The 15,573-nt window shown below is 39.1% G+C and overlaps 1 protein-coding gene across 1 annotated transcript; it reads left to right on the plus strand.

Annotated features, from left to right (window-relative positions):
• Positions 1 to 3,819: 3,819 nt before the first annotated feature.
• tnni1d (troponin I, skeletal, slow d) lies at positions 3,820 to 8,272 on the plus strand (the record flags this gene model as incomplete). Its single annotated transcript, XM_052120602.1, has 5 exons — positions 3,820 to 3,834; positions 3,915 to 4,073; positions 4,425 to 4,487; positions 7,149 to 7,326; positions 8,217 to 8,272. Coding segments are annotated over 5 exons (471 nt in total), but the record flags the coding sequence as incomplete, so codon positions are not given.
• Positions 8,273 to 15,573: the final 7,301 nt, after the last annotated feature.

The raw sequence follows: 15,573 nt of genomic DNA on the forward strand, positions 1-15,573 counted from the left end.
CTTTAGGTGAGTGTATATATACTCTATGTATGTGTGTGTGTGTGTGTATATATATATATATATATACTGTGTGTGTGTGTGTGTGTATATATATATATAATATATATACACTATATGTGTGTGTGTACACTACCGGGCAAAAGTTTTGAAACACTGATATGTTTCTCATGATCTTAAAAATCTTTTGATCTGAAGGTGTATGCTTAAATGTTTGAAATGAGTTTTGTAGACAAAAATATAATTGTGCCACCATATTAATGTGTTTCATTATAAAACATAAAATTAATTAAAAAAAGTTTTTGAAATGGATGACTTGGACCAAATAATAAAGAAAAGCAGCCAATAAGTGCCCAACATAGATGAACTCCTTCAATACATCTCAGGGTGATTCCTCAAGAAGCTGCTAGATATAATGTCAACAGTTCATGTCTGCAAATTGTAGGTAAAGGGTGACTACTTTAAAGATGCTAAAATATAACACACTTTTGATTTATTTTGGATTTCGTTTAGTCTCAGTATAATTCCCATAGTTCCATTTGTTATTCCAAAGTTTTGATGATTTTAATATTATTCTAAAATGTGAAAAAATCAATAAATACATATATATATATATATATATATATATATATATATATATATATATATATATATATATAGAATAAAGAATGAGTAAGTGTTTCAAACATTTTCACACACACACACACACACACACGTTGTGTTTCCATGTTTTATGGGGACTTTCCATAGACATAATGGTTTTTATACTGTACATACTTTATATTCTATCCCCTAAACCTAACCCTACCCCTAAACCTAACCCTCACCGAAAACTTTCTGCATTTTTACATTTTCAAAAAACATAATTTAGTATAATTTATAAGCTGTTTTCCTCATGGGGACCGACAAAATGTCCCCACAAGGTCAAAAATTTTGGGTTTTACTATCCTTATGGGGACATTTGGTCCCCACAAAGTGATAAATACACGCTCACACACACACACACACACACACACACACACACACACACACACACACACACACACACACACACACACACACACACACACACACACACACACACACACACACACACACACACACACACACACACACACACTCATTGCAAATAAGGTAATTGAGCCCATAAAAAGTACATAACCATAAATTGTTTCCCTATCAATTTGTGGCTCAGTGGTTAAGGCTCTGGGTTACTGACCAGAAGGTCAGGGGTTCAAGCCCCAACACCACCAAGACACCACTGTTGGGCCCTTGAGCAAGGCCCTTGAACCTATCTGCTCCAGGGGTGCTGTATCATGGCTGACCCTGCACTCTGACCCCATATGTGAAAAATAAATAATTTCACCATGTATATGCAGAAATGTATGTATAATGTGGGACAATTGATCACATTTTTTTTTTCTTTTTTTTTTTTTCTTCCTTCTCAAATAGGGTCTGGTTAAGCAAAACAGTGACAGTCAATGACTGTCAAACCACAGCAATATTACTGTAATTTCTTCTTGTATAAATATACAGAATATATAATTTGGGGAGCTATATTTATATATTAAGATATATAACTATTTGTTCAGAAACATTCAGAATTTATAACTATATGCTTGTATGACATATTCAGGATTTATAATATTTGGATTAATGATTATATATTCAGATTTATAACTACATTTCTAAGAATTCTAACTTTACTTTCAGATTTACAAGTTTATTCAGATTATAACTGTATATTTAGATTTATAACTATATTCAGATTGTATTACTCTCTCTATATATATTCAGTTATATATATTTACAACTCTCTATATTCAGTTTTATAAGTAAATTTGGATATATATTTGAATTTACCACTATATATTTAGATTTAAAACCACAGTACATTTTCAGGATTTATAACTATATCTTAATATTTTATTTTCAGAATGTATAAATACACGTATATTCAGATTTGCAACTATGTATTTAGGATTTATATTGATTTCTAACTGTATATTCCAATTTATATATTTGTATATTTTCATGATTTATAACCCTATAGTCAGTTTTACATGTATATTCAGAATTATAACTATAGATTCTCAATGTATTACTCTCTATATATTCAGTTATACTCTACATATTTATAACAATCTATAAATACTGTTTTACAAGTATATTTGGATTTATTAACTAATTTAAATGTACTGATATATTCAGAATTTTTAACAATATATTTGGATTTTCAATAACATTTTAAAAATTACTATATAATCATATGTACAACTACCTTCCTACCTACCAACACTGTGTGTGTGTGTGTGTGTGTGTGTGTGTGTGTGTGTGTGTGTGTGTGTGTGTGTGTGTATACACTATATACCTGTATGGTATCATGGTTCACATAAATTATAATATGATATCAAGCTAATAATAAGATAGTTTTAGACATGTACTGTGGTAATACCTATTTCTTGGACATGTACTGTGGTATTCTTTAAAACTGTGGTTCTCAACCAGATTTTACTTTGGACATCAAGACCTAGCAAATTACCAAAATTGTTTATTGTATTGTAAAACAAATGTCCTTAAAATCAAACATGAAATGTAATAAAGTTAAAATGAACTAAAAAAGTTTAACAATATGCACACTTTTGTCACAGGCTGAATAGGAAAATTGAGCCTCCAGAGTGCAAAGGCGTTCGTTCATTCATTCAAATGTTTGTGTAATACCGCTTTAGTGCAAGACCTGCTGAACCTGTTCAACATGGAAGATCCATAAATCAATATGTTCTTTCTATCAATGTAGGCGGTTCTTGTTATTATGTGCTGTTGATGTCTAATCTAAACTAAATTTAACAAACCACCCCTCACAAACTTTTCTCCTAGTGCCCACAAATGTGCTAAATAATCATTAGTAAACATTTACAATGAATGAAGAGTTTGACTTTAGATTGGGTGATGTAAAAATATAAACAAATGATTATTTAATTATTTGTGTAAATATTAAAAGCATGCTAACATGCATTAACAAACAAACAGTAAATGTGTGGCATTAATACATCATTTGTAAACATGATTAATGTGTGAAGTTGTGAAAAAAAACTACTAATTTATAAACAAGTTTAGAATATATTTGTAAGCATTTAAATGTGCATTAACAAATGATCTGTTCAACATAATGTAACATTTGTTACAATCAATTCTAGATGTTAAAAAGTGCAAAGCCATATAAATATAAAAGTTTAATCACAATTGTGAGCATTTGAATTTATATTAGAGAATGCTCATTAGTTAATGTTAGTTAAATTCATTACTAAACATGATCAAGCCTATTATCTAATGTGTCTAACTATGTGAATATACACTAACTACTGATCTGTTAAGCATTATATAATGTTTGTGAATGATTTATTGATAGTTATTATAAAGTGTTACCTGGTGCTGCAACAATAGGTTATTGAAAAGGGAATGATGGTAAATATTAGTCCAGTCAGATTTACGCTTGTTTATGGGAGTGTTTGAAAACTCTCCATACAACTCCAGTCATTGTGTATTTTGATGTATTGTAATATTGTCACAGCTTCACGGGTGGTAATATTTCACTTCTAAAGCACTGCCAAGGCATTCCAGGCAACACTATATCTGCCAGCCAGTTGCAAATGACCTATAAAATCCCCTTTTCTCAACATCCTGTTGTTCTGCGTCCTGTCCGTGGTCAACAACCAGAGAGAACCCAGGTACAGCATCCTGGTTTCCTGTTAAAGTTGACTTAGCTGTTGAATTTTATCCCTTACCTCCCCTATTCTATCTAACATCACTTTCAAAACCCGAAAACTTTCTCTAAAGGTTGGATTGTACTCTGTAAATTGTTTACTACTCTGCCGTGAAGCATTTATTTAAGTTCTTCATCCTTCTTCTTCTATCAGAAAATGCTTCTGAACAGAGCCATGAATGATCTGGAGAGGGTGAAAAAGAAGACAGATGAAGAGAGAAATCGCTACCTGCAGGACAATCTCCCTCCTCTGCAGCTTTCTGGACTCTCTCTGGCCGACTTACAGGTGACGTACCCAGACCAAAAGAATAAAGTGTAAACACATTTAAAAATGTTGGAGTTGTGGCCTTTAACATTATACCACAAATGATGTCGATTGAGCTTAACTTAACCCTAACTCGAACTTAGGGAAAATAAGTTAAATTAAATAATATGTACTGTTATCACCTCGAGGTTAGCTAATTTAAATGGGTCTAAAAAAACATTATTATCAAAGCCTCATTGATTATAAAAAGAATAGTAAGCTGGTGTGACACAAATAACACGAACTTTACATAAAAGCACAAATTTCTTAAAAAAAAAACCAAAAAAAAAAACAATTGTATCCAGTTTACCTTGAATCTAAAAAGAGTTGTATTTGCTGATATTGCTTGTTCACCTTCAGAATTTTCAGGTAGATGAAGAGAGGTACGACAATGAGGATAAAGTCATTAAATATAACAAAGATGTGAGTATAAAACAAGCCAATAAGTTTTTATTTATAACCACCAGTTCATGTATTCGTCATTCTCATGTTCCCTTGTTATTGGGAAGGATGAAACAAAAATGTTTCAATCCTATTTAAGCTTGATGTCAGTCATGCTAGCATCTTGCAGTTTTTTATGGAAGCCATATCTCGTCAAGAATGAGGTAAATAAAAATGTAATTCTGACTTCCCTTTCTGTCACTCACTCGACGTTGTGTCGATGTAGTGACCCAAACACACCTGATCTTTGAAAAAAGGCCAATGGGAATTGGCGAGTGGAATTTGCATGACACTCCCAATTTGCTCGCAACCACTCATTGATATTTTTTCTTTGGAGCCGAGCGGTGCTGAATCAGCGAATTCCACTGCAGTTCCATTCACCTCGCAATTGTATGCTGTTGTATATATGGCGCATTGCAGTGGTTTCTCCCCCTCATGCATGTTTAGTGCAGAGTATGCCCCTGGACGCTTCGACAGCTAAAAGGGTATTTTCCCTAAAAGAGTGCGCACTGACGGAGAGCGTCTTTTTAAAGATGCCTTTCTGTCTGTGTGTAGTTCCTGGATGCGGTCGCTACCTCTTCGCCTCTAACGGCCACAATCGCTGCCTCACGTGTCTGGGCCATAGTCACGCTGAGACAGCGTTCATGGATGGTTCATGTCCTCACTGTTAGAAAATGACCATGGCAAGTTGCAGTCACGGCTTTCCATCTGGGTGAAAACCACTCCAGCCACTCCCCACTCTGGTCCTTCTGCCTGTGGACACATGGCCATGATGGTTAGCATTGGGAGCAATTTGGGGACCCCAATGGCAGTCGTTCTGCCGGGTGATCCCCCACGGACCTCCAATTCCCCAGTACACTCATTTACCCCGGACAAGTTCTGGGATGAGACAGGCAGCTCATCCCAGGGAGAGTTTATTGTCTCATTCGAGGCTCAAGAGCAGGATGAGCTTTCGATCGCAGTATCGGAGAGCGGGTTGGCACAGTCAGATTCGGAGGACTCGACTGGGTTCCAGTCTCGACTGGATTCACTGTACATCGAACATTCGTGGCTAGGGCTTTACGAACGCAAGCTCACCGCCTTTGCGCACTGGCCGCGGCACACACACACCCACAGTCAGGCGGATGTGATGAGCCACGATGGCACACAGCCTCCTCCTCGTTGCTGACCGGTCCTATGGTGGGTATGCGGAGCAAGGCAAGTGCTTGATGATTCCCTCAGCACAGCCACGATTTCGGGACGCAAGGCTCCTCGACGTGAAAGTTCCTATTCCTCCCTGCCGTGAGGCCCCACCTGCAGGTACGTCAAACACTATCGTCCCCTTGGTTCCCCTCGTTCTGAGTTTGGAGGCGTGGCTAGTCCTCTCCAACCCATTGCCCTGGTTGGCCAGGATGATCCGACTCGGCTATGCGATTAATTTCCCCAGGAGCCCTCATGGGTTCAGCGGTGTCAGTTTCACCTTGTTTAGGGGTGAAAACGCCACTGTCCTGCATGCTTAAATCACAATCCTTCTGCAGAAGGAGGGGTTCTACTGCCCCTACTTCATCGCGCCAAAGGAAGGCGATGGGTTGCGGCCAATCTTGGACCTGCAAGTACAGAACTGGGCCCTGCACAGACTCCCGTTCAAGATGCTGACTCAAGAAGCGCATTCTGCCATGCATCCAGCATCAAGATTAGTTTGCGGCGGTTGACCTGAAGGATGCGTACTTCCATGTCTCGGTTTTACCTCGACACAGACCCTTTCTTCGGTTAGTTTTTTAGGGCCAGGCGTATAAGCACAAGGTTCTCCCTTTCGGTCCGCACCCTCAGTTATCTAGATGACTGCCTGAATATAGCTCACTCTCGAAATCTGTTGTGTGCGCACAGGGACCTGGTGCTCAGGCACCTCAGCCGGTTGGGGCTTCGGGTCAACTGGGAAAAGAGCAAGGTCTCCCCAGTTCAGAGCATCTCTTTTCTTTTGATGGAGTAAGACTCGGTCACTATGGTAGCGGCTGTCCCCCTCCACCTTGAAGGTGTATGTGTCCACTATAGCGGCACACCATGACTCAGTGGACGGTAAGTCCCTGTGGAAGCATGACCTTATCATCAGGTTCCTTAGAGGCGCTAGAAGATTGAATCCTCCTAGGCCACGTCTCGTTCCCTCGTGGGATCTCTTCGTGGTCCTGCTGGGCCTGCGGAGAGCCCCATTTGAGCCTCTAGAGTCAGTGGAGTTAAAGGCTCTCTCATTGAATACGGCCCTCCTGACTGCGATCCCACAAACCCTTTTAGGTGGTGAGCATGCAAGCACTGCCCGGGAGGAGGCAGACCCAGCCTTGTCTTTGCTGTGTCTGGTGCATGCTTTGCGTATCTACTTGGACCGCACAGAGAGCTTTAGATGCTCTGAGCAGCTCTTTGTCTGATTTGGGGGATAGTGGAAAGGGAACGCTGTCTCCAATCAGAGGATTGCCCACTGGATCATGGATGCCATCGCTTCGGCATACCAGGCCCAGACCATGCCGTCCCCTCTGGGATGAGCACAATCCACTAGCCAACGGCACCTCTCTAGCAGACATCTGTAGATCAGTGGGCTGGGCAACACCCAATACCGTTGCAAGATTTTATAATTTCCGGGTTTAACCTCTGGTTTTATCCATTTGATTTCAGTTCAACGAGCTAAAGTTGATGTTTCAGGGTCTAGGGGGGAAGTTTAAGAAGCCTGTGCTGAGGAAGGTACGTGTGTCTGCTGATGAGATGATGAGGGCCCTGCTGGGCTCCAAACACAAAGGCTCCATGGACCTCAGAGCAAATCGCAAGTCTGTCAAGGAGGACATCAAGCAAGAGATGTTATTACACTTCAAAAACTGGCATTTACTCTTCCATAATGTGACTCATTTGTTAGTGAAACAAAATATTTAGCAGGAAATAGAGCACAACATTTGGGCTCCAGAGTTTAAAATCCCATACATTTTCTCCATAGTGAAATTGATTTGAATGATTATGTAAAAAGACAGACCTACCATGAGCTCCAAGGCTGTTAAGCAACAATTTATGCATCTGTAGAAGCCAAAAGTCAGTGTGATTTTAGCTTAAATAGCCAATTTACTTGATAAAGAACTACATTACCCATAATCCCAAAGAGAGATTCACCAATCAGAGAAGTCGCTGTTCCCATGGAAACAGAATTTATGCACTGTGAATGGCATTTATTCTTAAGTTATTCTTCCTACACTCTCAAACTCTTCTCAAAAAACAACGACTATTACCTCATTTGAAATGCTTCATGGGATATAATTTATCTTTGCATTTCACCCCCGGATTTTCATGTACTTCTTTCCAAAGTGTTTAATGTTGTGATTCATCTCAGAGCTAGTTGGTTTGTTTCATGGCTTAAAGCCATTTTTAAAAAAAAATATGTATGGAGAAAATTAATGGGAAAAATACTTCTAGAAAAAATGCCTAAAAGAAGTGTTTCACTCTCACGTAGTGTGTGACTTGAATTTATCCATTGAAGTTAGATTGAATTGTGAACAGTATGCTATGCAAGACAACATTTGCTGATGAATCATTCACAGTAAAAAAGGAGCATATATAACCATAGTTCACGCTGACTTAGAGAAAAGTTTATTTCATATTAACAAACACAACATACTTATTTAACAATAATCTCCTTACTTGAGTCTTAAAATTATTGAAATCATACCATTACAACTCACTTAAATCTTTGTAACAAACAGGTCCTGAACAGTGAAGTAGGTGACTGGCGTATGATAACTGTAGACACGTTTTAGGACAGAGACATTCTCTACACAAATAATATATACACATTATACTATTTATACACTCACTGACCACTTTATTCGATTTTTCCAGGCAATGGGGCGGTTGTAGCTCAGATGGTAGAGTGGGTCTGCTGCTAATTGCAGGGTTGGCGGTTCGATTCCTGGCCCACATGACTTCACATGCCGAAGTGTCCTTGGGCAAGACATTGAACCTCAAGTTGCTCCTAATTGCAGGCAATTGGTGTATGAGTGTGTGTGTGTGAATGGGTGATCTGGACACAGTGTAAAGCGCTTTGGTAACCTCTAAGGTTAAAAAAGGTGCTATATAAGTGCAGACCATTTACCATTTTATTAGGTACACCTGTACACCCACTTATTCATGCGATTATCTAAAGCGATTATGTGGCAGCAGTGAAGAGCATAAAATAATGCAGGGGTCTGGAGCTACAGTTGATGTTAACATCAACCATCAGAATGGGGAAAAAAAATTATTTCAGTGATTTCAACCATGGCATGATTGTTGGTGTCAGATGGGCTGGTTTGAGTATTTCTGTAACTGCTGATCTCCTGGGATTTTCACACACAACAGTCTCTATAATTTACTCCAAAAACAATAAACATCCAGTGAGCGGCAGTTCTGCAGGTGGATACACCTTGTTGTTGAGAGAGGTCAATGTAAAGCCCTGAAAAGGGGAATAATTGAATGAAAGATGCACGGACACAAACTTTCCTCAGATCATGTGTGTAATGACTGAATATTCAACAATCATATGCAACGTCAGTACAGTTTACATATACAAAATAATATTACATGCATTATACATACAATTCTAACAATTATCTCTCGTCAGCAATTAAGTTATTCCTGCAGAAGCATTTCCCACTTTTCACTACAGAGTAAATACGTCAATCCACACGCGATACAAACACAATTGTGCTGATAACATACATACATAACTCTTTACACCATTAATAGTACCGTAATTTCCGGACTATTGAGCGCACCTGAATATAAGCCGCACCCACTGATTTTTAAAAAAAATATTATTTTGAACATAAATAAGCCGCACCTGTCTATAAGCCGCAGGTGCCTACTGGTACATTGAAACAAATTAACTTTACACAGGCTTTAACGAAACACGGCTTGTAACAAAAATAAATAGGCTTTAACGAAACACGGTGTGGCAGCGGGGCCGTGGTCAAGCGCCCGTCCGGGAGAGAAAAGCGGTAAGCTTACATCTGAGCTAAATTATGTCTAACACTGGTGTCTAATTTCAGTAAGCATGGGGAGAGCGGCATAAAAAGGCAGCAGCCACAGAGCTGAGAGAGTGACACACGTCAGTCTAGTGTTGGCGCATAGAAGAATTGAGAAACTTTATAAAATTGATTGTAAACATTGCTGTGGCCATTAAAAGCCTTACCTGGAACGTCAAGTGCCCTGCTGAAAACTGTCACACTGGTGCCCGTGTGACAGTTTTCCCAAGAAGGACACGTGAAGCAGGGCACTTGAAACACACGGCTTGTAATAAAACATTTGCAGTAAACAGTAGCCTACCAAGAAAGTCATTGGTCACTATCTTCCTCGTCCTGTGCACTGAAACCACTGAAGTCATCTCCTTCGGTGTCGGAGTTGAATAGCCTCAGAATAGCCTCAGATTTAGTTGTCTTTTTGCACTGAGTCAATTCCTCACGCTGCTGTTTCCAACGTCTCCGTGCAGCAGCTCTATTTCCTTTTCCAACAGCCAGATCAATCGCCTTCAACTTGAAAGCAGCATCATATGCGTTTCTCCATGTCTTTGCCATGGTGAGGGTGACAAAATTACTACCGTAATCAGAATAATGGGAAGTTTGAGCACGCTCGATTTAATCTAAACAGTAAACAAAAAAGTTGTTTGACCTTAACCCGTTCGGCAATTTCATTGGTCTAATGAAAGCTTCACGCGCAAAAAACTGAGCACGTCACAGAAAGTTTTTTTTTTTTTTATAAAATCTGAAAGCGGGAAAAATCCATATATTAGCCGCGTCATTGTATAAGCCGCGAGGTTCAAAGCGTCGGAAAAAAGTTGCGGCTTATAGTCCGGAAATTACGGTACTCAGTATCTTTTGGAATCATATACAACACATGCTACGACAAGTACAATGTCACTGCATAACTAACGTTACTAAGTGCCGCGCGTTCATCCACGAGGTCGCGGTTAGCATTACTAAAGGCTCATTTAACTAGCTTACTCGTCGTCATGTAATTAGCATCGTAACTTCACAATGTTCGACTAACTGTGCGTAAGGACACTCTCCTCGACACATGTACACATTCACATAACACGTGGGTAAACAATATCACCTATTATACAAAATTCATACCTGAAAAGGGGAATAATTGAATGAAAGATGCACGGACACAAACTTTCCTCAGATCATGTGTGGAATGACTGAAGGGAGGAAGCGAGGTGCACCGTAACATAGTTCAAACGCTCCCCCTGCTGGAGCCTCTAGTAACTACAACACCTTTTTTACACTTGCTGCTTCTGTTGTTAGAATGACATTTTGCACATGAAAAATAATAAATAATAAAAGTACTGTAACTGCTGTAACTAACAATAACAATTTTAACCATAACATATGATATACCATTACCCTATGAGAATGGCAAACATACCTGAATATGAACCCGTGAACTGTTACTCTACTGCTTACGCAAATGCTTGCAATGACTTACTGGTAAAACGCATTATTCCCATCTGTCACATCAACAGAGAATGGCCAGACTGGTTTGAGCTGACAGAAAGGCTACTGTAACTCAGATAACCACTCTGTACAATTGTGGTGAGAAGAATAACATCTCAGAATGCAAAACATGTTGAAACTTGAGGCGGATGGGCTACAACAGTAGAAGACCACGTCAGGCTCCACTACTGTTGTCGTGGAAAATCACGATGAATCTCTCTAAGTTGTAAGAAAACTCTCGGAGTCTTGAGTTCCAGATGCCGAAGTTATAGTTTATTGAACACCAACAAACATGAGACCGGCCAGCTGTCCATTCTGACCCATATCCTAAGTTCTCAGTTATATACCTTTTTGTTATCTTGTTGCCCACTATCTGACCAATGGGATTATTGCCCTTGTCTCTTTCTCTCGCCACCAATATGTTTTATTTCCTTCGTTAATTAAATATTGGTGGAAAATCCCCCACCTGTCTATTTTTTAAACAACATACATCAGCTGGTAATTGGTAATTTGGACATATGTCATAGTTCATGGTAAGTACACTTCAACCTAGAAACATTTGTGTAAGAGACAAACAGCCTCGTCCTCACCATATACCTTTTACTTTTCACCCACATTTCAGCGAACCCTTATAATGAGGCGGCCTTGTTTGTTCCTTCACATTATCATTTGATTAATGAAAGAAAATACAAGCTCCAAAGATATTTAACTCATTAAGGCAAAACACCATGCCAGAGACATATCATATAAGAGATATCTAAGAAATACATCAAGGATATATGTCAGAATGCTGCTAATTAACAGAAATGCATGCTGTTTTTGAAGGTTTTTAAAGGGGTTTTAAGGTATACACCTGTTATTCAAGGATATCAACCATTCTCTGTGTTCTCTGCAGCATCAACATTTTTAGTAACCTCATATGCTCTCTCCTGGGTCACAGAAAGGCCTGGAAACTCATATAAGTATTTTGATATATAAAAACATACTGAAAATATATAAAAACATACTAGAATATTGAAAAATATACTATACTGTCAGCCAAGAACAGAAAGACGAGGCTGAAGTGGGCCTACTATCTGTGTACCTCAGCAGAAATTGAGATTCATCAGACCAGTCAATGTTTTTCCAATCGTCTACTGTTCAGTTTTGGTGAACCTCTGCCCACTGCACCCTCAGATTCCTTTTCTTAGCTGTCAGTAGTGGTACTCAGAGGGGTCTTCTGCTGCTGTAGCCCATCTCCTCAAGTTTCAACATGTTTTGCATTCTGAGATGCTATTCTTCTCACCACAATTGTACAGAGTGGTTATCCATCTATAAGGGCTAAATATTAAATGAAAAATATGACAATAAAATGCAAAGTAATTTATTTAGTAATCAAAATACTTTTTGAATGTAACTGTGTTCTAATTACCAATTATTTAAATTATAACTGTAGTGGACTATATTTACATATATTTTGTATTTTAAAATACATAATCATTACTCCCCAACCCTGTATATACAGTACACACACACACACACACACACACACACACACATTTATATATACTGTATATAACTATAATTTTATGTTCATATATAGCTATAAATCCAATTTCTGTATGGAATACCTGATATAGCACCCATTAGAACACTGAAGCTGTGTCCCAAATCACATACATTACTTCTTCACTATTCCACACCATATTATATTATTTGGAGTGTGAGTAGTGTGTTCAACTAAAACATGCCACAAGAAGTGTACTACAAGTATCTGCACCATTTTAACTAATCAAACTAAGAACATTCTGATTATGCATTACATTTTAACACATTTTAGAATGCAACTATGCATGACATCATGTTAGCGTTAAAGCCTTTGTGTTCACATGCTTGCGTAGAGTATTTTTCGGGCTTTGTAAAGTTGTCATTCTCTTAAAAATATATTTGACATCACTGCTTTGAAGAGTTAAACATAAAACATGTTTTTGAGACCTGACCTGCATTTACTGGTAACTTCATTTCATGACATGTATGCATGATTGAGTAGGCTAAAAAGAATATATTTGGCTCAATGACAATTAAATGTTTTCATATACACTATATAGGATATTTGTATGCGGTTGTGTGATCAAACTAAGTCTTAACTTCGCATTAAAAATTGTACAATTAAGCAAAACAGTCTTAAAATGTAATCTTTCTCCCATTTAGACTTATTTATGTATTTAAAAAATTGTCAAAGAAGAGGCTGGCCTGCAAGATGGGGGCATTAAGGAAGCATGCCTTGTCTGCCTTCCTCATCTCAGCCAGGTTCAGCCATAGGTGGCGCTCCTGGACCACTCGTCCTACAGGCTCGGGAAGGGAATGCCGTACGATTCCACCAGGTGGCGGAGCTCAACGGACACAGGTGCGCCGCAATCGCCTTATCCACCCGGGGAATCCGTGAGTGGCGCGCCGATCCGAGAAACCTGTCATCCAGCGGCGGCCGGGAAAGCGTGGCAGTGTGTTCAGCATCCGCCTCAGACCGGGCTGCAACACCAGAAGGTGGCAGTCCGGTCGAGTCTTCAGCATCCGACACCGCCAGGACGCCCTCCGATGTAGTGATCAACATCTCATCCTGGTCTCGGGCCCCAGGAGAGACATTAGGCTGGCACTAAGCCGAGCTGCCTGTCTCATCCCAGAGGCCAGCGAGCGGGGATTACCCGGCGGGACCGTACCCAGTGAAGCCTGTGAAACGTCTCCAGCTTCAGCCACATCACTGCCGTACCATAGGTAGGAGGGCTGGGAAGCGGGACGACTGAAGAAGCACTCCCTCAGAAGAAGGAGAGCCGCGCTCGTAAAGTGGCCATGGTCATGTTCTCGCGGTGAGAACATGAACCATCCACGAACATTTCCTCAATGTGACATTGGCCCAGACACGTGAGGCAGTGTTCGTGACTGTCAGAGGAGGAGAGGTATCGACCACATCCAGGAACTGCACAGAGACGGAATGGCATCTTTAAAAAGACGCGTCTTTAAAAAGACTTTCAACGTCACTGTGCACACTCTTTTAGAGAAAATAAACACTTTCAGATGCGCTTTCGTAGCGCCCAGGGCCGTGTCTTGGCTCCTCAGCACAAAACCTGAATTAATCTGCATTCCAGCTGCCTTTTATACCCGTATGTCCGGGGGAGTGGCATGCAATTTCCACTCGCCAATTTTCTTTGGCTTTTTCTCAAAGATCTGAGGTAATCGCTCTCAAGATCGACCCCTAGTGTTACTACATCGACACAACGTCTTGTTCCCTCCATCAGGGAATGGAGGTTACGACAGTAACGAAGACGTTTTTCTTGATGTAGGATCCTTTGAACATCTGTGAATATGTGGAGCAATACTGCTGTACAATAACCTCCTTAGGTGTATATGTTTCATTCTTAACTTTATATTGTAGATGGAAATCGACTTGAGCCATGAGGAACAACCAGGGACATATATTTGGTACTACAATTGCTGGACTGACTGAAATTTCTGTAATTCCCAAATTCATAGGCTCTTTATTTGCTGTCCAACCAAAACTTGCGTATACACATGGGCATTTCTCCCACCTCCACTTGCAGTGCTGTTATTGGAGAGGATCAAAAAGCACCAAAAATATATTCATAACGATTGTGCCTGTACTGTTTCAATTTTCCTCATCAAGGCTAATGATGCAGACCCATATATTATATATCCATAATCCAGTACTGACCTGATCAATGCACTATATATTCATTGTAAAGATATTTGACTAGCGCCGCATTCCATTCCTGCTAGACATCTTAATACATTCTTACTTTTTTTTTATACTTTCTGAACATGAATCTTAAAAGTCAGTCTAGAATCCATCCATATCCCTAGATATCTTATAATTTGAACCTGTTCAAGTACCTGATTGTATAGTTTCACTTTAATTGCAGAGATAAATTTTTTCTTTGTAAAACAAAGCAGTTGACTAAGGTCAATGATAGCTGAAAACTCCATTTGTTGGTTCATTTCTCCACTTCATTAATTGTTGTTTGTATGACCTTTGTCACATGTGATACATTACGTCCCCTCTTCCATATCGGTACATCGTCAGCATATAGAAATCTTCCTATATCTGTTTTGACATATTGGAAGACATCAATTATCATGATATTAAACAATATTGCACCGCACACACGTCCTTTATCTATTTTATATATTTTGGAATATGATGATCCTACCCTTACATGAAATACAATCAATCATTCCATTATTTTACACAAATTTGACGTTAATGCAATAGGTCTATAATTGGCAGCACTATGCTTGTTCTTTGATGTCTTTAATACAGGGACAATTACCCCATGTTTCCATGAAGAAGGAAGTCTACCTTTGTTCCATACTCTATTAAATAATATAGATATTCAATGAAAAATATGATACATTTTTAATCATCATATAGCATATTTCATCCTTTCCTGAAGATGTTTTCTTTACTCACCCAATTACTCTCTTTAATTCATGTAATGAGAATTCCACATCAATAGTGTCACTAGAAGGCCTTTTCCCCACCATAATATTTGATATATTATTATTGTTACTGCGCACCTTTACAAACCCCTCGG

Source organism: Xyrauchen texanus, chromosome 47, assembly GCF_025860055.1.
Source record: "Xyrauchen texanus isolate HMW12.3.18 chromosome 47, RBS_HiC_50CHRs, whole genome shotgun sequence".
Classification (NCBI taxonomy): domain Eukaryota; kingdom Metazoa; phylum Chordata; class Actinopteri; order Cypriniformes; family Catostomidae; genus Xyrauchen; species Xyrauchen texanus.